At 38.1% G+C, this 17,264-nt stretch overlaps 1 protein-coding gene across 1 annotated transcript in view; it reads right to left on the bottom strand.

Annotated features, from left to right (window-relative positions):
- The window catches only part of LOC126266966 (structural maintenance of chromosomes protein 1A-like), a 346,151-nt gene that overhangs the window by 183,386 nt on the left and 145,501 nt on the right, over positions 1-17,264 (bottom strand). The window contains exon 13 of the mRNA XM_049971693.1: positions 5,757-5,891. Coding sequence (XP_049827650.1) covers positions 5,757-5,891 — 135 coding nt within the window. The remainder of the gene's footprint in view (positions 1-5,756; positions 5,892-17,264) is intronic.

Below are 17,264 nucleotides of genomic sequence, written 5' to 3'. Positions count from 1 at the left end.
ACTGGAAGAAGTAATATATGTTTGTAATTACAGGTGATTTGCATATTCCCAAGTTTGTAGATGGGAATTACTACACCACAATGAAGTCCATAAGTCTGTCAGAATATATGCTCCGAGTCACTGACTGATCACAAAGATAGCCTGAGAACAATCTTAGCAAGTCAGCAAAAGATTTTAATATTCTGCTAGAAACAGCATCATAGCCAACAGAATCTTTACTGATGAATTCTGTAATCTTCTTACTGTTTGTATTTTTTATCTTCTTTGAGGTGACAAAAGTGATGGTGTGCTTCCAAATATCGTGTTGTACCTCCTTTTGCCCAGTGTAGTGCAGCAGTTCAACATGGCATGGACTCAACAAGTTGTTGGAAGTCCTCTCCAGAAATATTGAGCTGCATTGCCTTGACAGCCACTAATAATTGCAAAAGTGTTGCAGGTGCAGGATTTTGTGCACAAACTGACCTCTCAATTATGTCCCATAAATATTTGATGGGATTTACATCAGGCAATCTGGATGGCCATACCATTCGCACAAACTGTCCAGAATATTCTCCAAACCAATCAAGAACAACTGTGGCCCAGTGGCGCACTGTCATCCACAAAAATTCCATCATTGTTTGGGAACACGAAGTCCATGAATGGCTGCAAATGGTTTCCAAGTAGCTGATATAACCATTTCCAGTCAATGATTGATTCAGTTGGACCAGAGGACCCAATCCATTAAACACAACCCACACTGTTATCAGACCACCACCAGCTTGCACAGTGCCTTGTTGACAACTTGGGTCCATGGCTTGGTGACGTCTGCACCATACTCAAACCCTACCCCCAGCTCTTACCAACTGAAATTGGGACTTATCTGACCAGGCCACAGTTTTCCAATCATCTAGGGTCAAAGCGATGTGATGACGAGCCCAGAAGTGCTGCAGGCAATGCCGTGCTGTTAGCAAAGGCACTTGCATGCATCGTCTGCTGCTATAGCCTATAACACCACTGTCCTAATGGATACATCCACTGTACATCCCACATTTATTTCTGTGGTTATTTTATGCAGTGTTACTTGTCTGTTACCACAGACAACTCTACGCAAACACTGCTGCTCCCAGTTGTGAAGGCCGTTGGCACTGTGTTGCCCATGGTGAGAGGTAATGCCTGAAATTTGTGTTCTCAGAACACTCTTGACACGGTGGATCTTGGAATATTGAATTCCCTGACAATTTCCAAAACTGAATGTTCCATGCATGTAGCTCCAACTGCCATTGCTCGTTAAAAATAATTCCCATCATGTGGCCATAAACTGCCACAAACCTTTTCACATGAATCACTTGAATACAAGTAACATCTCTGCCAATCAAATGCCCTCTTATTTCTTGTGTATGGGATACTACTGCCATCTGTATATTAGCATATTGCTACCCCACAACCTGAGTCAGCTCAGTGTAATGTCTTCCTCACACACATTCACACAAGCAAGCACACCTCATGCACACTTGACCTCCAATGTGATCAGAGCTGCCAGTGGTGGCGGCCAAGTCTGCACGAGGTGTGCATATTTGTGTGAAGGTGTATATGTTTTCTTTGCTGAGGAAGGCTTTGGCCAATAGTTTCATTTGTAAAAGTCTTTCCATTGTGCCTGTCTGCAACTCAATGGGTCATCTTTATGGTAAGTAGCAATCTACCCTATTCCTTATATTGTTATTCCAACCTGCAGTTTTCAGTGTAATGTCTGTTGGTAATGCTTTTGCAGTCTCACAACAAGGAAGTCTAATGCATCTATATTTGGTTGTTCATTACTCTATGTGGTGTTTGCAGGCACTGTGAGGAAGTAATCATAGAATTTGGTGGCCAAAGATATGAAAGTGTCACCTTTTATGCCACAGTTATTTTATGGGGACTCAGTTTCATCTGGGTAAATAGTTTTGTTTGTTTCTTGTTTAATAATGTTCTATATAGTTTTCACCTTAGTGTTCTATATAGTTTTCACCTTAAGAGCATTTTGCTTTTGAGCTTTTTTAAGCATAAAGATGGAGGGTGTTGACAATACTGGTGGTAATGGAATCTTTACTATTGTTTGTTCTCTGTATTATGTAAGGCTCTCTTCCTGGCAAAAGGTGCTTTAATCCCAGGAGTTATCCAACCCATATCCTAGCTTCTGTGCAATCTGGACCTTTTCTGTCTTGGTGGAAAACAAGATTCAAAATTCTTTATGAATATGATTAAGAAAAGAGTTAAATTTTACATCAACACTTTCTGCATTATAAATTTCTCTCTAATGTTCTTCCAGTAATTTTTCTCTAAACACTGTGATCGAGTCATTGTCTATGATACTTCTGCACAACACTTTTCTTTTATGATCTGTACCTAACTGGTCAGTAAATTTTATTGTTAAAATTTGACTATTTGTTTTACAGATAAATCATATCAAGTTATTTGTTCTAAGAGAAAACAATTATCAACAGCTGTTGCTCTATATTTTTTCATATACTCAGGAATTTTATTAAGGAAAAAGCCCAAACCTGGACATCAATAACATCATATGCCCTCTGTCAATACTATCTGACAGAAATTCTACGTGAAAGTCTCCATTAACAATGCTTTTCCAGTTAAGTCTACATAAACTTATTAAAACTGCTTCCAGCTGTTGTCAGCAGTTTAAAAAACTTCATTTTGGTGGTCTGTAAATAATCAGCACTACAAGCTTGTGTGTTTAATGATCCACTATTGGCGCCACAGCTTTCTAAGAGTTGTTCATCACAATATTCATTGACCTGTTCCTCCATGTTTTTTTTTAACACTCACAGGAATTTTATTACGGAAAAAGCCCAAACCTGGAAATCTTGGCCAGAACTCCAGTCAGAGGACACTCACCAGACAGGATGAGAAAGAAAGACACTATTCCTTTTCCTGAACCTCACCAGCCCTTTTCTATAAACCCTCTTCCTCCCCCTTAAACTCTTCTGCCAGCATAAGGAGGCACTGGTTCCAAAAGCATGTGTTCTGCTGCCACTTGGTGAGTAGATTTTTTTCTATCTATCAAGTTACACTACATGTATACATTTATATCACATAATTCACGAGATAACTCCTTACAAAAGGAAACCAGGAATGGTAAGGATGTTTTGAGTTGTTTAACAATTAATTAATGAGAAGCAAAAGTAAACACAGTTAATATTTGTTGTATAATTAAAAAGGAAGGATTCTACTTATGATACATGATGTTTGAGTTAGATGACTTTGGAAAATAGAAACACATTTACTCATTTATATGAGCTGGCATGTGGGGGGGTGCAAAACTCAGATGAATTAAGTTCAAGAATTTTCTCATTAGCATTAAAACTGTGAAAATTTTTGCACTCCCATAATTTATAAATGATTAGTAAAACTTATTTTGTTATAACTTTAATATTAAAAACTATTATTTACATGTAGATAATATACTATATGTGTCCATATGTTGGTTTTCAAACATTGGAAAATCTGGGATGGAATAACATGAATCTGAGAAGGACAGATTGTTACTCACCACATAGAGGAGGCATTGAGTGGCAAACCGACTCAATGAAAAATACTAGTACATATTACTTAGCTACCAGACTAAGTCCTTCAACTGGATAGATAAAAAATCTACTCACCAAGCGGCGCCAGAACACATACACAAACGACGATTGTAATTGGGAGCAATGTGTCCTTTTAATATTGCAAATATGTGTTTTGTAGTTTTGTTATTCCTTTGAGGTACTCTTAGGACAACTTCTAGTGGATGAAGTTCAACACCAGAATCCCCTGTCACAGCAGAAGTTACAAGGAGCTACCAATGCCATATGGAGCGCCAAGGAGAACTCAAAGAGTGCTGCACTCCAAAGTAAAATCAGGGATGAGAAAGATATCAATGTTAAGAAAGAAAAAAAATACATGTAAAACTCCTAGTTCCTATGAGTTTAACTACTTCTCATACCAGATGTTTGTATTCACAAATATGTAACAGAAGTTCATCACTATTCGAAAACAGAAGCATCGTTTTATTCAGTAAAAGTCAGAAGATAAAAAGACACTACCAATCATTATTAATATGGATTTTACTATTGAAAAGGTCAAAGTGATGCTGCTACAACTGGAGAAACAAAAAAGGAAGGAGAAGAAGTTCAACTTTGATGGATAATACATGGTAGTCAGTTACAAAAATTTGGAAAAGACAAGAGACATTTTAAAAGGCAATACTCTATCATTTAGTTTTTACTGCAATGCTCAAAAACACCTTTTTTACTGATCAACAGTTATACTAATTCAACAATGAAGAAAAAGGAACAGAAACTGCATGTCAAATATATTAAACAGATTATATGTACTAAAAACAAAGATTCCAAGACTTACCAAGAGGGAAAGCGCCGGTAGACAGCCACAATAAATAAAACACACAAACACACACACAGAATTTCTAGCTTTCGCAACCGACGGTTGCTTCTTCAGAAAAGAGGGAAGGAGAGGGAAAGACGAAAGGATGTGGGTTTTAAGGGAGAGGGTAAGGAGACATTCCAATCCCAGGAGCGGAAAGACGTACTTTAGGGGGAAAAAGGACAGGTGTACACTCGCACACACACACATATCCATCCGCACATACACAGACACAAGCAGACATTTGTAAAGGCAAAGAGTTCGGGCAGAGATGTCAGTCGAGGCGGAAGTACAGAGGCAAAGAAGTTGTTGAAAGACAGGTGAGGTATGAGCGGCGACAACTTGAAATTAGCGGAGGTTGAGGCCTGGCGGATATCGAGAAGAGAGGATATACTGAAGGGCAAGTTCCCATCTCCGGAGTTCGGATAGGTTGGTGTTGGTGGGAAGTATCCAGATAACCCGAACGGTGTAACACTCTGCCAAGATGTGCTGCCCGTGCACCAAGGCATGTTTAGCCACAGGGTGATCCTCATTACCAACAAACACTGTCTGCCTGTGTCCATCCATGCGAATGGACAATTTGTTGCTGGTCATTCCCACATAGAAAGCGTCACAGTGCAGGTAGGTCAGTTGGTAAATTACGTGGGTGCTTTCACACGTGCCTCTGCCTTTGATCGTGTACACCTTCCGGGTTACAGGAATGGAGTAGGTGGTGGTGGGACAGGTGGAACAGGTTTTACACCGGGGGCGGTTACAAGGGTAGGAGCCAGAGGGTAGGGAAGGTCGTTTGGGGATTTCATAGGGATGAACCAAGAGGTTACGAAGGTTAGGTGGACGGCGGAAAGACACTCTTGGTGGAGTGGGGAGGATTTCATGAAGGATGGATCTCATTTCGGGGCAGGATTTTAGGAAGTCGTATCCCTGCTGCAGAGCCACATTCAGAGTCTGATCCACTTCCGGGAAGTATCCTGTCACAAGTGGGGCACTTTTAGGGTTCTTCTATGAGAGGTTCTGGGTTTGAGGGGATGAGGAAGTGGCTCTGGTTATTTGCTTCTGTACCAGGTCGGGAGGGTAGTTGCGGGATGCGAAAGCTGTTTTCAGGTTGTTGGTGTAATGGTTCAGGGATTCAGGACTGGAGCAGATTCGTTTGCCACGAAGGCCTAGGCTGTAGGGAAGGGACCGTTTGATATGGAATGGGTGGCAGCTGTCATAATGGAGGTACTGTTGCTTGTTGGTGGGTTAACCCCCTGAAAAAAGCACTTTCCCGCTTGGTAAGTCTTGGAATCTTTGTTCTTAATATATTTTTCCCATGTGGAAGTTTCTTTCTATTTTATTTAGATTATATGTACTTGTTCATAACTTACTATGTTCTTCAGCAAAAATTTATATTTACTCATCTTCGATTCTAGTTCAAATATATCTGTTTCAACAGCAGACTTTTGTTGTATTCTTTTATTAATGGTTAAGTTGACGTCCTTCACTTCCTTTTCCAGCTGTTTCTAAAGGAAAATAAATTGATAGAGACGACTAATTAATCACCAGGTACAGTATATTTCTTGATACATGATTTATTAGATCTAATATTTCTTACACAATAAAAATAGGCAAAAGAGTGTAGAAAAAAGGAATATTATTGACCATTTTATAATGACTGACTCCTAGCTTCGATCTCCTCATGTGTCTTGTGGCAACATGGCACGATGAGCATCCATGTGTAATACTGGTTTGTGCATTTGTGCAGCTACTCATGACATCCAGTGTGGGTTGTAAATATCATACAACAGAAAAACTTAGTAGATATTCTAATGCACTTATGTGGAAGCGATTTATGCAGGGGGAAAAAAAATTATTTCTAACTTTGGCCATCAAGTGTAAATCTGGTACTGTGAATGCAGAAAGATGTATAGAAATGTTTCCATTTACTGCAGCTTAAACAATTTGTTGAATATGAGCACCAGAGACATTGACGAGACCATTGCTCACAGCAGTTCAGTTCTCAGTCCGTATACCAACCTTCAGATCAGCTAGAGACCGAATGTCTCATTGGTAAACATGATATTTTAGGTATCCCCAGAGCCAAAAGTCACACTGATTCAGATCGGATGAACTTGCTGTCCATACATTTGGGGAACCTCTGGAGATAATACTTTCGTGGAAGGCTGGATTAAGAAGATCTTTCGATGGGCACATTACATGAAATGTTGCCCCATTTTGTATGAAAAACATGGTTTTTCACACAGTTGCACTCTTCCAAAGCAGGAAGCACGTTATGTATAAGGTCATCACAATACACCTGGTTGGTCATCTGGCTGTGTTCGCATCAAAGACAAATGGAACAAGAATAAAGGAGCTTGTGAATCCACATGATACAGTCAAGTACGGTGACTGCAATGGCGTATGTGTGACACACTGTTTAACAGTAACCCAAATTTTATGGTTCTGTGTATTCACTGTACCCTGCAGTGTAAAATGTGCCTTGTCACTTCATACAATATTGCACATGTAGTGTAACATTGGTTATATGTGAGACTGACTTGCGCGTGATGAGTGCAATAGCACATGCTATATGTGGACATTTATGTGTAGGTGATGTCCTTTGAATGTGTCACGAACACTTCAGAGAAAAAGGACACACTACAATGTAAATGCTTTGGGCTTGAAAGTGACTGGAGTAGAATGTTGAGTTGCACTTCAAACTGAGCCCCAATGGACAGCAAAGACATGACTGGAGACACCTTAGACAACAGTGGAGGTGTCCCAACCTGACTGTCGCCCACCCATATGGCCCGACAATCACAAGTGATGGTGTACGGTGCCATTCCATTTCATAGCAGGAGCCCTTTAGTTGTTATCCGTAGCACCATTACAGTACAGCGGTACACGTACAATATTCTACACTCTGTTTTGTTGCGCTTTATGGCAGGCCATTCATGCGCTAAAATTTCAGCAAGATAATGCCTGCCTGTATTGTCTTCATTGCTCATCAAACCCTGCCCTGGCCAGCAAGGTAGCTGGATCTCTCCCAATCTGAGAATGTTTGGAGCATTATGTGTAGGTCTCTCATATCAACCCAGGATTCAGATGATCTAAAGCCACAATTCGATAGAATTTGGCATGTTATCTCCCATGGCGACATGCTACAACTCTTTCAATCAATGGCAAGCTGAATAACTGCTTGCTTAAGTGCCAGAAGTGGACCAACACATTATTTACTTGCACTATTTGTGATGCTCTTTCTATTGAATGAATCATTCAATTTTTCTGAAATTGTCCTCCACCCTTGCTGAGTGGTTACATGCTTGCCCCCCTATGCAGCAGGCCCGGGTTCAATTCCCAGCTGGGGGAAATTTTCTCCACTCGTGGACTGGGTGTTGTGTTGTCCTTATCATCATTTCATCCTCATCACCAGCACGAGAGATGCCCAATGTGGCATTGACTGCAATAAGACTCACACTCAGCAGCCAAACTTCCCCAGATGGCACCTTCCTACCAGCAATGCCATGTGCTCATTTGAAATTGTAATCATCTGTTTGCTGTATATGTACATCACACCTATCAATTTCCATCCCATTCGGATAATTCTTCGTGGTCGTCATTATTTTTGTCTTCTCGTTGCTGTTGTTGTGGTCTTCAGTCCAAAGATTGGTTTGATGCAGCTCTCCATGCTGCTCTATCCAGTGCAAACCTCTTCATTCCCAAGTAACTACTGCAACCTACATCCTTCTGAATCTACTTAATGTATTCATCTCTTGGTCTCCCTCTATGACTTTTACCCTCCCACACTTACCTCCAGTACTAAATCCTTCTTATAATCAGGTTGTACCACAAATTTCTCTTCTGCCCAATTCTATTCAGTACCTCTTCATTAGTTTTTGTCTTACAGAGTATGTAAAACAATGCAGATTGGACATATAATGAGACACATTTGCTGTTTGTTAATGTAGGGAGAATAATTAAATGTTTAATGTAAAATGAGAACAAAATGTTTAGCTTTGTCACATATACAGGGGTACTATTACGTAATTATATTAATTATGTGGGAACAAATATAAAAGATACAGATGAACAGTATTTTTTTTTTCTTTTCAAATTAAACATCCTTCTGCTATATTATGTATGTAATTTATACTATCTGTGGTTAAAATGAAGTGAGCTGAGTAGAAATTAAGTTTCTGAGGTTCATTTTCAATAATACTGCTTAAGTTTTGGGAGTGAAGGGAGGGGGAATGAATATTCAATTGCAGTAAAATATTTCACTGGCAATGCGTTTCTTTCCATGACATTGGATAACACTGCTAATGAAAGTCTAATAGTACTACTAAATAATTAAAGTCCTGGATGGAATAACACACAGCTGTTGGAAACAGTGGTCATGTGTATGTGAGTTTGGATTGTGTGAATGTTTATGTATTTTCTATTTCCAAAGAAGGACATTTTTGTCTGAAAGCTTAAATGTTTTGTACCTGCCTGCGACTCAACACCTCCTCATTGTTGTTAAATAGTACTATTACGCATTTGATGGTCTGGGCTGGTACTGAGAGACAGATATAAAAAGCTGTAACTATTGCCTTGCAGATGAATTAGCACAGACAACAAATCCTATAATATTAGAATAGGCACTGCCATTTTGGGGTATTCACAGACAGACTTGCAGTCATATTGCAGCAGCAATCAGCAGTAAATTTGCAAAACTTTTGCAATCATTTCATCTCAGGTAGTTGTCACAGGCAATGAAGATTAGTTTATTAATGTATAACACTTTGAAAGCACGTACAACAGGTGCAACAGTCTTATTGAAAATGTCAGTAAACTGTGGTGAGGGTTTCCATTTCTGACAAAGAGGAATCACCCACAGATTATCTTGATGTTGACTGCATAAGGAATTTTGTACTTTTATCCATCTTAGTTTCATGTTATCACAAACTGTAGCAATGAATGTAAGATACTATGTACCTGGAATTATATAGCAATTTAAATCCATGAAAAACATTCAAGTGTTCATTGCCCTTGCATGTCAGCTTTAAATCAACATATATTCCTAATGAAGAACGAAACACAGTTTCCATCTCTAAGCTTTCCAATATTCCATGAGTAAGATGTGACTAACTTATTGCCCCCTATTCTTCTCACTGTTACAGTTTAGGCAAAGTGTCACGGCTAATACACTCTGTAATTTCCTTAAAAGGCTAAAGGACACTTGCAAAAATAATACAGCTGTCAATCTTCTACACTTTTACCTTCCTCTTGTTAACCCTCAAAGTAAAACTGTTGGTCCTTCTGAAAACTTGAATTAAGAAATGTGTTATCTTTAAGTGTTACATTTTCAGCTGTGATTTATATGCATGGCACGTGTTACCTTCATACAATATCTGACCCAAAAGAAACAACTGCTTGTGCCACTTAAGGAGTATGTTAATGTGTGCTCTTTTTGACCTAGATCTCTGTCCTTGTTAAGTGTGTGCAATGTTCATAATCACTGATGTTGATTTTGATTTCTGTCATTGATATCCAAACAGCAACAGCTGATAATAATACATCCCAAAACATCAATGTTAAATAAAGAACCTACAGAATGGTGTAAAAAGCATCATACAAATAGATGTAATATCATGTATATTAATCAATGAAAATAATCAATTATTAACAATATAATGCAGATGGATAGATAAAAAATGTACCCACAAAGCGGTGGCAGGGGAACACACACACAAAAGGATTTAACTTTTACAAGTATTCAGAGCCAGTGGCTTCTTCTTCTGGCAGAAGAGTTGAAGGGAAAGGAAGACGGGTGAAGGAAAAAGACTGGAGAGGTTAAGGGGAAGGGATACAGTTCAGAAAAGTCACCCAGAACCCCAGATCAGGAGAGACTTAGTAGACAGGATGAGTTGATGCTGCCTAGTGAGTAGATTTTTTTATCCATCCATTTACAGTATTCATATTAATCAGTAAATAAAGCAATAATTAACATTACATATTCTACTACCTTTTGTCTAAAGACTGAGACATTTCCCCTGCAAGTCTACTGCAAGGTGACAGAGACCATCTCCTGCTTTTGAGAACATTCTTTCAGAAGCTGTTGACATGGCTATACAGCTAAAATTTAAGTGCAGCTTTCTGTGGTTTTGGATACGTAGTACCAATTATGTGATTTAACGCTTCTAATGGATCTTGTTTAAGAATAATAAGGTGATTTTTCAGACAATATCTGTGATGATAGATCAATTTCTGTTCCTGTTTGAAAATTATGCTTTTTTGTGCCACTTTATGACATTCACTTGTGTAACAAATTTGGTTTCCCTCTTCTCCTGCAATTTATCAATGTACTGTTCATCCTCACTGACAATCCTTTCAACAACTACAAGAAAATTCTTGCTAGTTTTGGCTGTCTCTGAACATGCTAAGGAATTTTGAAAATGTGTGTTCTTCACTCTAGGATTGAGCATTATTGATATGGCTAATATTTTAACATGTTCAGTTGGTACTGAGTCCTTTCTGAAAACTATTCTGATATTACTCTCCAAATTTCCTCCGATAGTCTGTACTGGTCGCATGGCAGATATTTTGATATTCCACATATTAGTTATTGGCATTACTTTAATGCTTCAAAATACATTTCGATGCAAATTTCACCAGTAATCACTTCTAAAAAAATATATAAACACAAATGTCTGCGAGATTCAAATTACAGAGAATCTGCAGCTGTCAGCAGGGTGGTTCACTATCATGACAATTAATGATATTAATGATAACTGGTTGCACCTGCAAAAATCTTTCAATGATATAAAATGTTGAATTCTTCTAGTGAATATTCCTTAAATTGTCAGAGGTCCATTTATTTTCTTGGCTCATAATTCACAACTGCCCTTTGTTTAAGCTACAAGACTTCTCACAGCAGTAATCAATTCTGGCAGTTCGCCAGTCTTTTCAACAGATGTTTTTGCTATCAAACCGAGCACATGGGTAAAAAAAGCTCTATGTCTTCTTCTTTCAAATGCTATAACTACTTCTGTGCCCATATTTTCTCCTACATTAGTCAACACTGCCATATTTTGCTGGTACTTAATTCCCATTCATTACAAGTCTGTAAAAGCATGCTTGGAACACATTTGTTGACTGTTGCTAGGGAATGTCTGACACTTGCTACGGAACAACTACCGATTACTACAGAACAACTGACGGTAGCCACAGAACACCTGGATAATTATAATAACAAGAAATGTAGCAGGTGACTGCAGTGAAGCCTGTACACAATGCTCTGTATGCATCTGACAGTTCATCCGGTATGGTGTTTGGTTAAGGTTTTGTGGAACAGATTAGTGAAACATTCCACGTAGTATGGCAATATGTCTGCAAGGCATCATTTGAATGCTTACAATCAAGCCGTTGGATGGCTCAAAGCCGGTCAATTAAAGAAGACCACTGAAACTGGAAATGCTATGCTGCTGGCGGTTAACAATGGACTACCACACCACAGGAGCATCAGTACATAGTCCCAGTGGTGAAAAGAAAAATGATATCTCACTCCAAGGCAGAGCGCTGCAGACCTTGAAACCACTACCGGTATACATGTGTCTGCCACAACCATTTCACAGTGATTAAACCCGGCTGGTTTGTATGCTCAGAAGCCAGTTAATTGCATCCCACTTCAACCATGCCATTGTTAAGAAAGTTTGTTGGCCTAAGGAGCATGTTGGCTGCAGTCAGCAACAGTGATCCAGAGAGATATTCTCCAGCCAATCCCCCTTCATTGTGGCAAGTGGTTCTGGCCACCAGTTAATGTGGGGAAAGAGGGTTATGTTACACACCACAGAATGTTCATGAACATCATCGGTATGGCCTAGGTGCTATGGGGTGGGCAAGCATCATGCACAATGGCCAAACACCACTGCATATCCATGCGCAAGATACCATTATAGCACAGTGGTACTGCAGAGAGATTCTTCTGGATCATGTCCTTCTGTTTAGATACATGGTAGGTCCCAACTTTCTGTTTATGGATGACAATGCCCACCACAAAGGACTATTGAGGTGTCAGAAACAATGGAAAGTGGAGATATTGAAAACACATCTCCCCAAACCATGCAAGAACTCAAAACCATCTTGAGAGAGGAGTGGAACAATATCCCAAGTACTCCTTAACAGTTTAGTACCCAACATGAATAACAGATTCAAATTGTCCAGTAGTGCCTGAGGAGGGCATATTCCTTATTGAGAGTCTGATATCGACCTTTATGCTGAGACTCTAACCTGTGAAGACATGATATTATTTAAGTCTGTTATCCTACTTTACCATGTGTTGAAATCTGTACTATTTTTTGTTATAAATATACAACCCCATCTCTAATACGTAAGTAATGCATTTCATTGTTTCCATCATTGCCTGTGATTACTCCTGTCTAACAATATCTCTGTTCCTTAACAATTGTACTGTCAGGCAGTGCACACTTGCCTGTGTGTGATCCTTACAAGAGTAGCCATTTTCATTTTACTGCCATCAAAGTAATGAACAGTGATTACCAAGTAATTTGTACACAGCATTTTGTCTGCTAAGTACCTGTCAAGAGTACTAAACTGTTGGGGTTCTGAATATTATTTTTTAAATAGCAAATTCAAATTGGTATTACAGCAACATTTGAATGTATGTCTTGATGGAAAATTTTAAAAAGACTTAATTTTCAACAATTGGAAAGGGATGAATGTCTTTACAAGTACATAACTGCATTAGACAAGTGTACACCTTTTATTCCAGATTCAGATTAATACAATTAGATATTTTGAAACATGGAACCCTACATTGGCTGAAGAGAGTTTTTAAATACTGAGTATTGCTTTTACTTCATTCAATAAAATATGCCGCCCCCCCCCCCCCCCCCCACACACACACACACACAAAAATGAAGAGGTAAAAAGAAGCTTGGGTATTTGGTAACACAGAAGACTGATATTTTGTCATTAACACAGATGTTACAATTTTTGAAAGATTTTAGTGGTGATATCAACGTTTTGACTCCCAAATGTCATTATTGAAGATTATCGAGTATCTCTGGCCCCTTATAGTATGACAAGTTGCAGTCTTTTTGATCACCTTAGTGATGGTGGAAGAGCTGTTTACTACAGACATTTCTCTGGTTTTCACAGGAAAACAATATATACTAAATGTGAACCGCAACTAAACAATGGCTTTTTTTTCTGAAACTTGAAACAAAATCAGCAACACAGAGTGTTTGTCATGTGCATCCACCTTTGAATGGTAGGAGATTTTCTCTGTCCATCAGGCCTGAAAAATGACCACGATACCCATGGGCCTCAAGAGCCAAGAGGAACGCAGTAAATATTTGAAAAACATTACAGAAGAAATGGTGTATAATCTTGTGTTTGTAATATTGACAAAATGTGGCATGTGGACAGAGAAATTGTTCAACATATTTTAACAAAAGATTTGTAAATAAAGAAGGTTTAAGAGAGGAGTTGAACTTATAAGGATTGGGTGTGCAAACACTGCTGAAAATTTTGTTTGCGTAAATCAAAAAGGAAGTTTGTTATTAACATTTTGACATTTCATTATAAATTAATGAAAAACTAATTCTTTGAAAGAGTATATGCGCATATGATGATATGATTTAGAAACCAGAGGCAATCCATGCATTTTAAATCATTAATTGTACCACACATGATGTCCACGACATCACTGTGGTAGAATATGTATGAGCCATTTAAAGCTCAAAGCAGTGTTTAAGCAATGGAAAATCAAGGATGGAATGTGAAAATATTACGAAAAGGATAGTTGCTACTAACCATATAGCGGAGACGCTGATTTGCAGATAGGTACAACAAAATTGACTCACGAAGCAAGCTTTCAGTCAACAAGGCCTTAATCAGGAATGGACAACACACACACACACACACACACACACACACACACACACACACACAAATGCAACTCACACACACCTGACCACAGTCTCTGGCTAAGTCTGGTCTCTGCAGCCAGAGACTTCGGTCATGCATCTGTGTGAGTGTGTTTGTTTATGATGTCTAATTCCAATGAATGCCTTGTTGGTCAAAATCTTACTTTCTGACTGTTTTTTGTTGTGTCTATCTGTGCATCAGCATCTTTGCTATAAGGTGAGTAGCAACTATCCTTTTCATAATACTGTCAGAGCAGTGTTTAACATTTTCCTGAGTGTCTACGGCATTACAATGACAGAATGGGTAAAATAGTAGGATTCACAACACTTTATCAGAGAAACGAGTTATGATTAATATAATCAGTTTTGGGCATCATGCATTTTTTCCTATTTACAAAAATCACATCTGTTTCAAAGAGAGGTTGACACAAAAATACATGCAGAATTGTTTCAGCAGTGGAAGGAATAAATGCAGACCTGTGAACTCAGTGGGTCCTACACTGAATGAGATTACCATTAAATCCACATAGCCAACACGTAAACGATTTTTCTCTGTTATATTTGATAGTTCTGAATTGATAGTGTCTGGAAACATCTGCCACTATCAGCCTTATTGAATAAACAATAATGAGTGCAGGAGTATTGTGGGAGGCATTGTTGAAGGCCATTTTTCGTTTCCCTGTGCTGTACTCAGGCTCACTGTACTAGTACAGGGGACAGAAATGAAGTATTTTCTCCCTGTAGAGGGCTATTAGCAGTTGTGTAGCAGTATGGACATCCCAGGAGAGATTCAATTTCAGCGAGGTGATGGGCACAGAAAGGGGAAAGTTCCTGCACAGCATGAACGGCAAAGTCCATCAGGAAAACATCAGCCACCCCATTGTTAGTGTGCAACTGCAGTTTTATCATGATATGAGCATAGTGATTTACACTAACATGAAGTAATCATCCTTTTCATACCAGAACAGTGCAGTTATAAGTAATTCTAATTGCACAACATAGTAAATGATGAGATCATAGCAGGCCAATATTTTACAGCAATTAGACTCGAGTTGTCGTGAACTTGGCTCTCAGAAAATGGAGGCAATATAATGATGCTGTAGGAGCTGCAAACAACATAAATGTGTCAAACTTGGTGATTGTTGTCATTCTATGAGGAGACTCAAGCTTTCCTGAAGGCTGTCAATTAATTTACAAAGTGATAACCATTACTGATCATTACCATGGACAGAAGAACTCTGCTAATTACGATAAGTGTATTTGGACAACAAAATTATTCCCATGTTTGGCAAACTGAAGTTATTCCCAGTTTTGATAAACTACAAAACCAACATATTGCAGTTATGGTCAGTATTGCATGTAAGGGACACAGATCAAAAAGCCAACACTGAAAATTTTGTTAGACATTTTTGGAATACAGTGATCAATAGATTATTATATTTTAACTAAAGTTCAGTCTTGATCACAACACTTATGTCTCAATAACATAGGTGACCGGTTTCGGTTATATTTATATAACCATCTTCAGACCTGTGAATTAATTTTAGAAAATACTAGAAACCAATCATGAAATAAAATGAAAAGTGTCCAATGACAACAAAATTTTAACAAGACAAAATAAAACTTATTATACCCATGGCTTCCTTGGAGGATGATAGGCGGAGCTCTCCTCAGCAGCTACGAAGTCAACTGATGGTTATGAGTGCTGAGAATGAGCTTAAATATGCAGAGGCTCCGCCTACTTCCTCTCACACTACTTCACAACTGCCAATCAGCGTTCATAATTTGACGCTATCATCAATGTATAAAAATACGAAATATACTAATAACATAAAATTGATTCATTTAAAATGTCTGATTAACAGATAGTTAGTATGTGTAGAACTTATTTATATTTTAGATAACAACGGTAAACTATGATGTGTAATAGCTGTGACCTCTATTGGCAACCTTAATACTATTATAGTGTCAGTTAAATCAAAGATGTGAAAGTCCTTGGAGTTGTGGTATTTATTGATTATACCGAGTCACCTACATCACAATTGCATCTTTGATGGATGTTGCAGAATTGTCTTACTTTAACTGTAGTTTTCATAGTAATATTCTTTATAACAGTAGGGTACCAGCCAGGAGTACGTTCCGCATTATGTATGTCTGAATAACTGATGAGACCGCTGATTAAATATTTAGAACTCATCGATCTAATAGTTTTTATAATAATCAGTTTCAATTTAATAAATTTTTTTAAATGTTATATAGCATATTTTTCATACATAGCTTTTGCCATGGGTATAACTAATCTTGTATTTTAAAACAAAAGAGTAGGTGCATCTTCATTATAAAATTTCGTCAAAAAGGTTGTAAAAATATTTTTTGCGAAAATCAAATTGTTCATTGAGCGGCACTGATGATTCGGTTTTCAAATGAGCATATATCTCGATTTCTTCTAAGATATTCATAAGTAAACCTTTATTTGCATAATGAAGAACTTATAGATTCTACTCTACTGTCCCCTCAGCATGATTATTGAATGTTATGTGATAGCCTAATACAGATTTTGTTTGTGAGGCACCCGACATATGTTCTTTGTACCTTACTGCAAAAATTTCGACCTGTTTGGCCGATATATATTTTCTCACAGTCTCTACATTGGATCTTATACATATATGTTTCTCATGTATGTCATCTTCATATATTTTGGATTACCTATTAGTGGAGTACTTTGTGATTGTTCACACCTGATCTGGTAAATTTTTCATTATCTTTACTTAAAATTGCGAAAACCAACTCTTTCGATACACGACAGGTAGATATCATTTTTAATAAAGTGCAACAGTCACAAAGTGATCAAGAGTGAACTTTAGTTAAAATACAACACTGAAAAGTTTGCTTGATTATTTGAGGAGTCAATACGATAATGTATTTTCTTCACACAAACAGAACAGATACGCCCCAAGCAAAAGA

The sequence above is a fragment of the Schistocerca gregaria genome, chromosome 4 (genome assembly GCF_023897955.1).
Source record: "Schistocerca gregaria isolate iqSchGreg1 chromosome 4, iqSchGreg1.2, whole genome shotgun sequence".
NCBI classification, from domain to species: Eukaryota; Metazoa; Arthropoda; class Insecta; order Orthoptera; family Acrididae; genus Schistocerca; species Schistocerca gregaria.
Note: the sequence above shows the minus strand (reverse complement) of the source record. Positions and strands in the feature narration are given on the sequence as shown.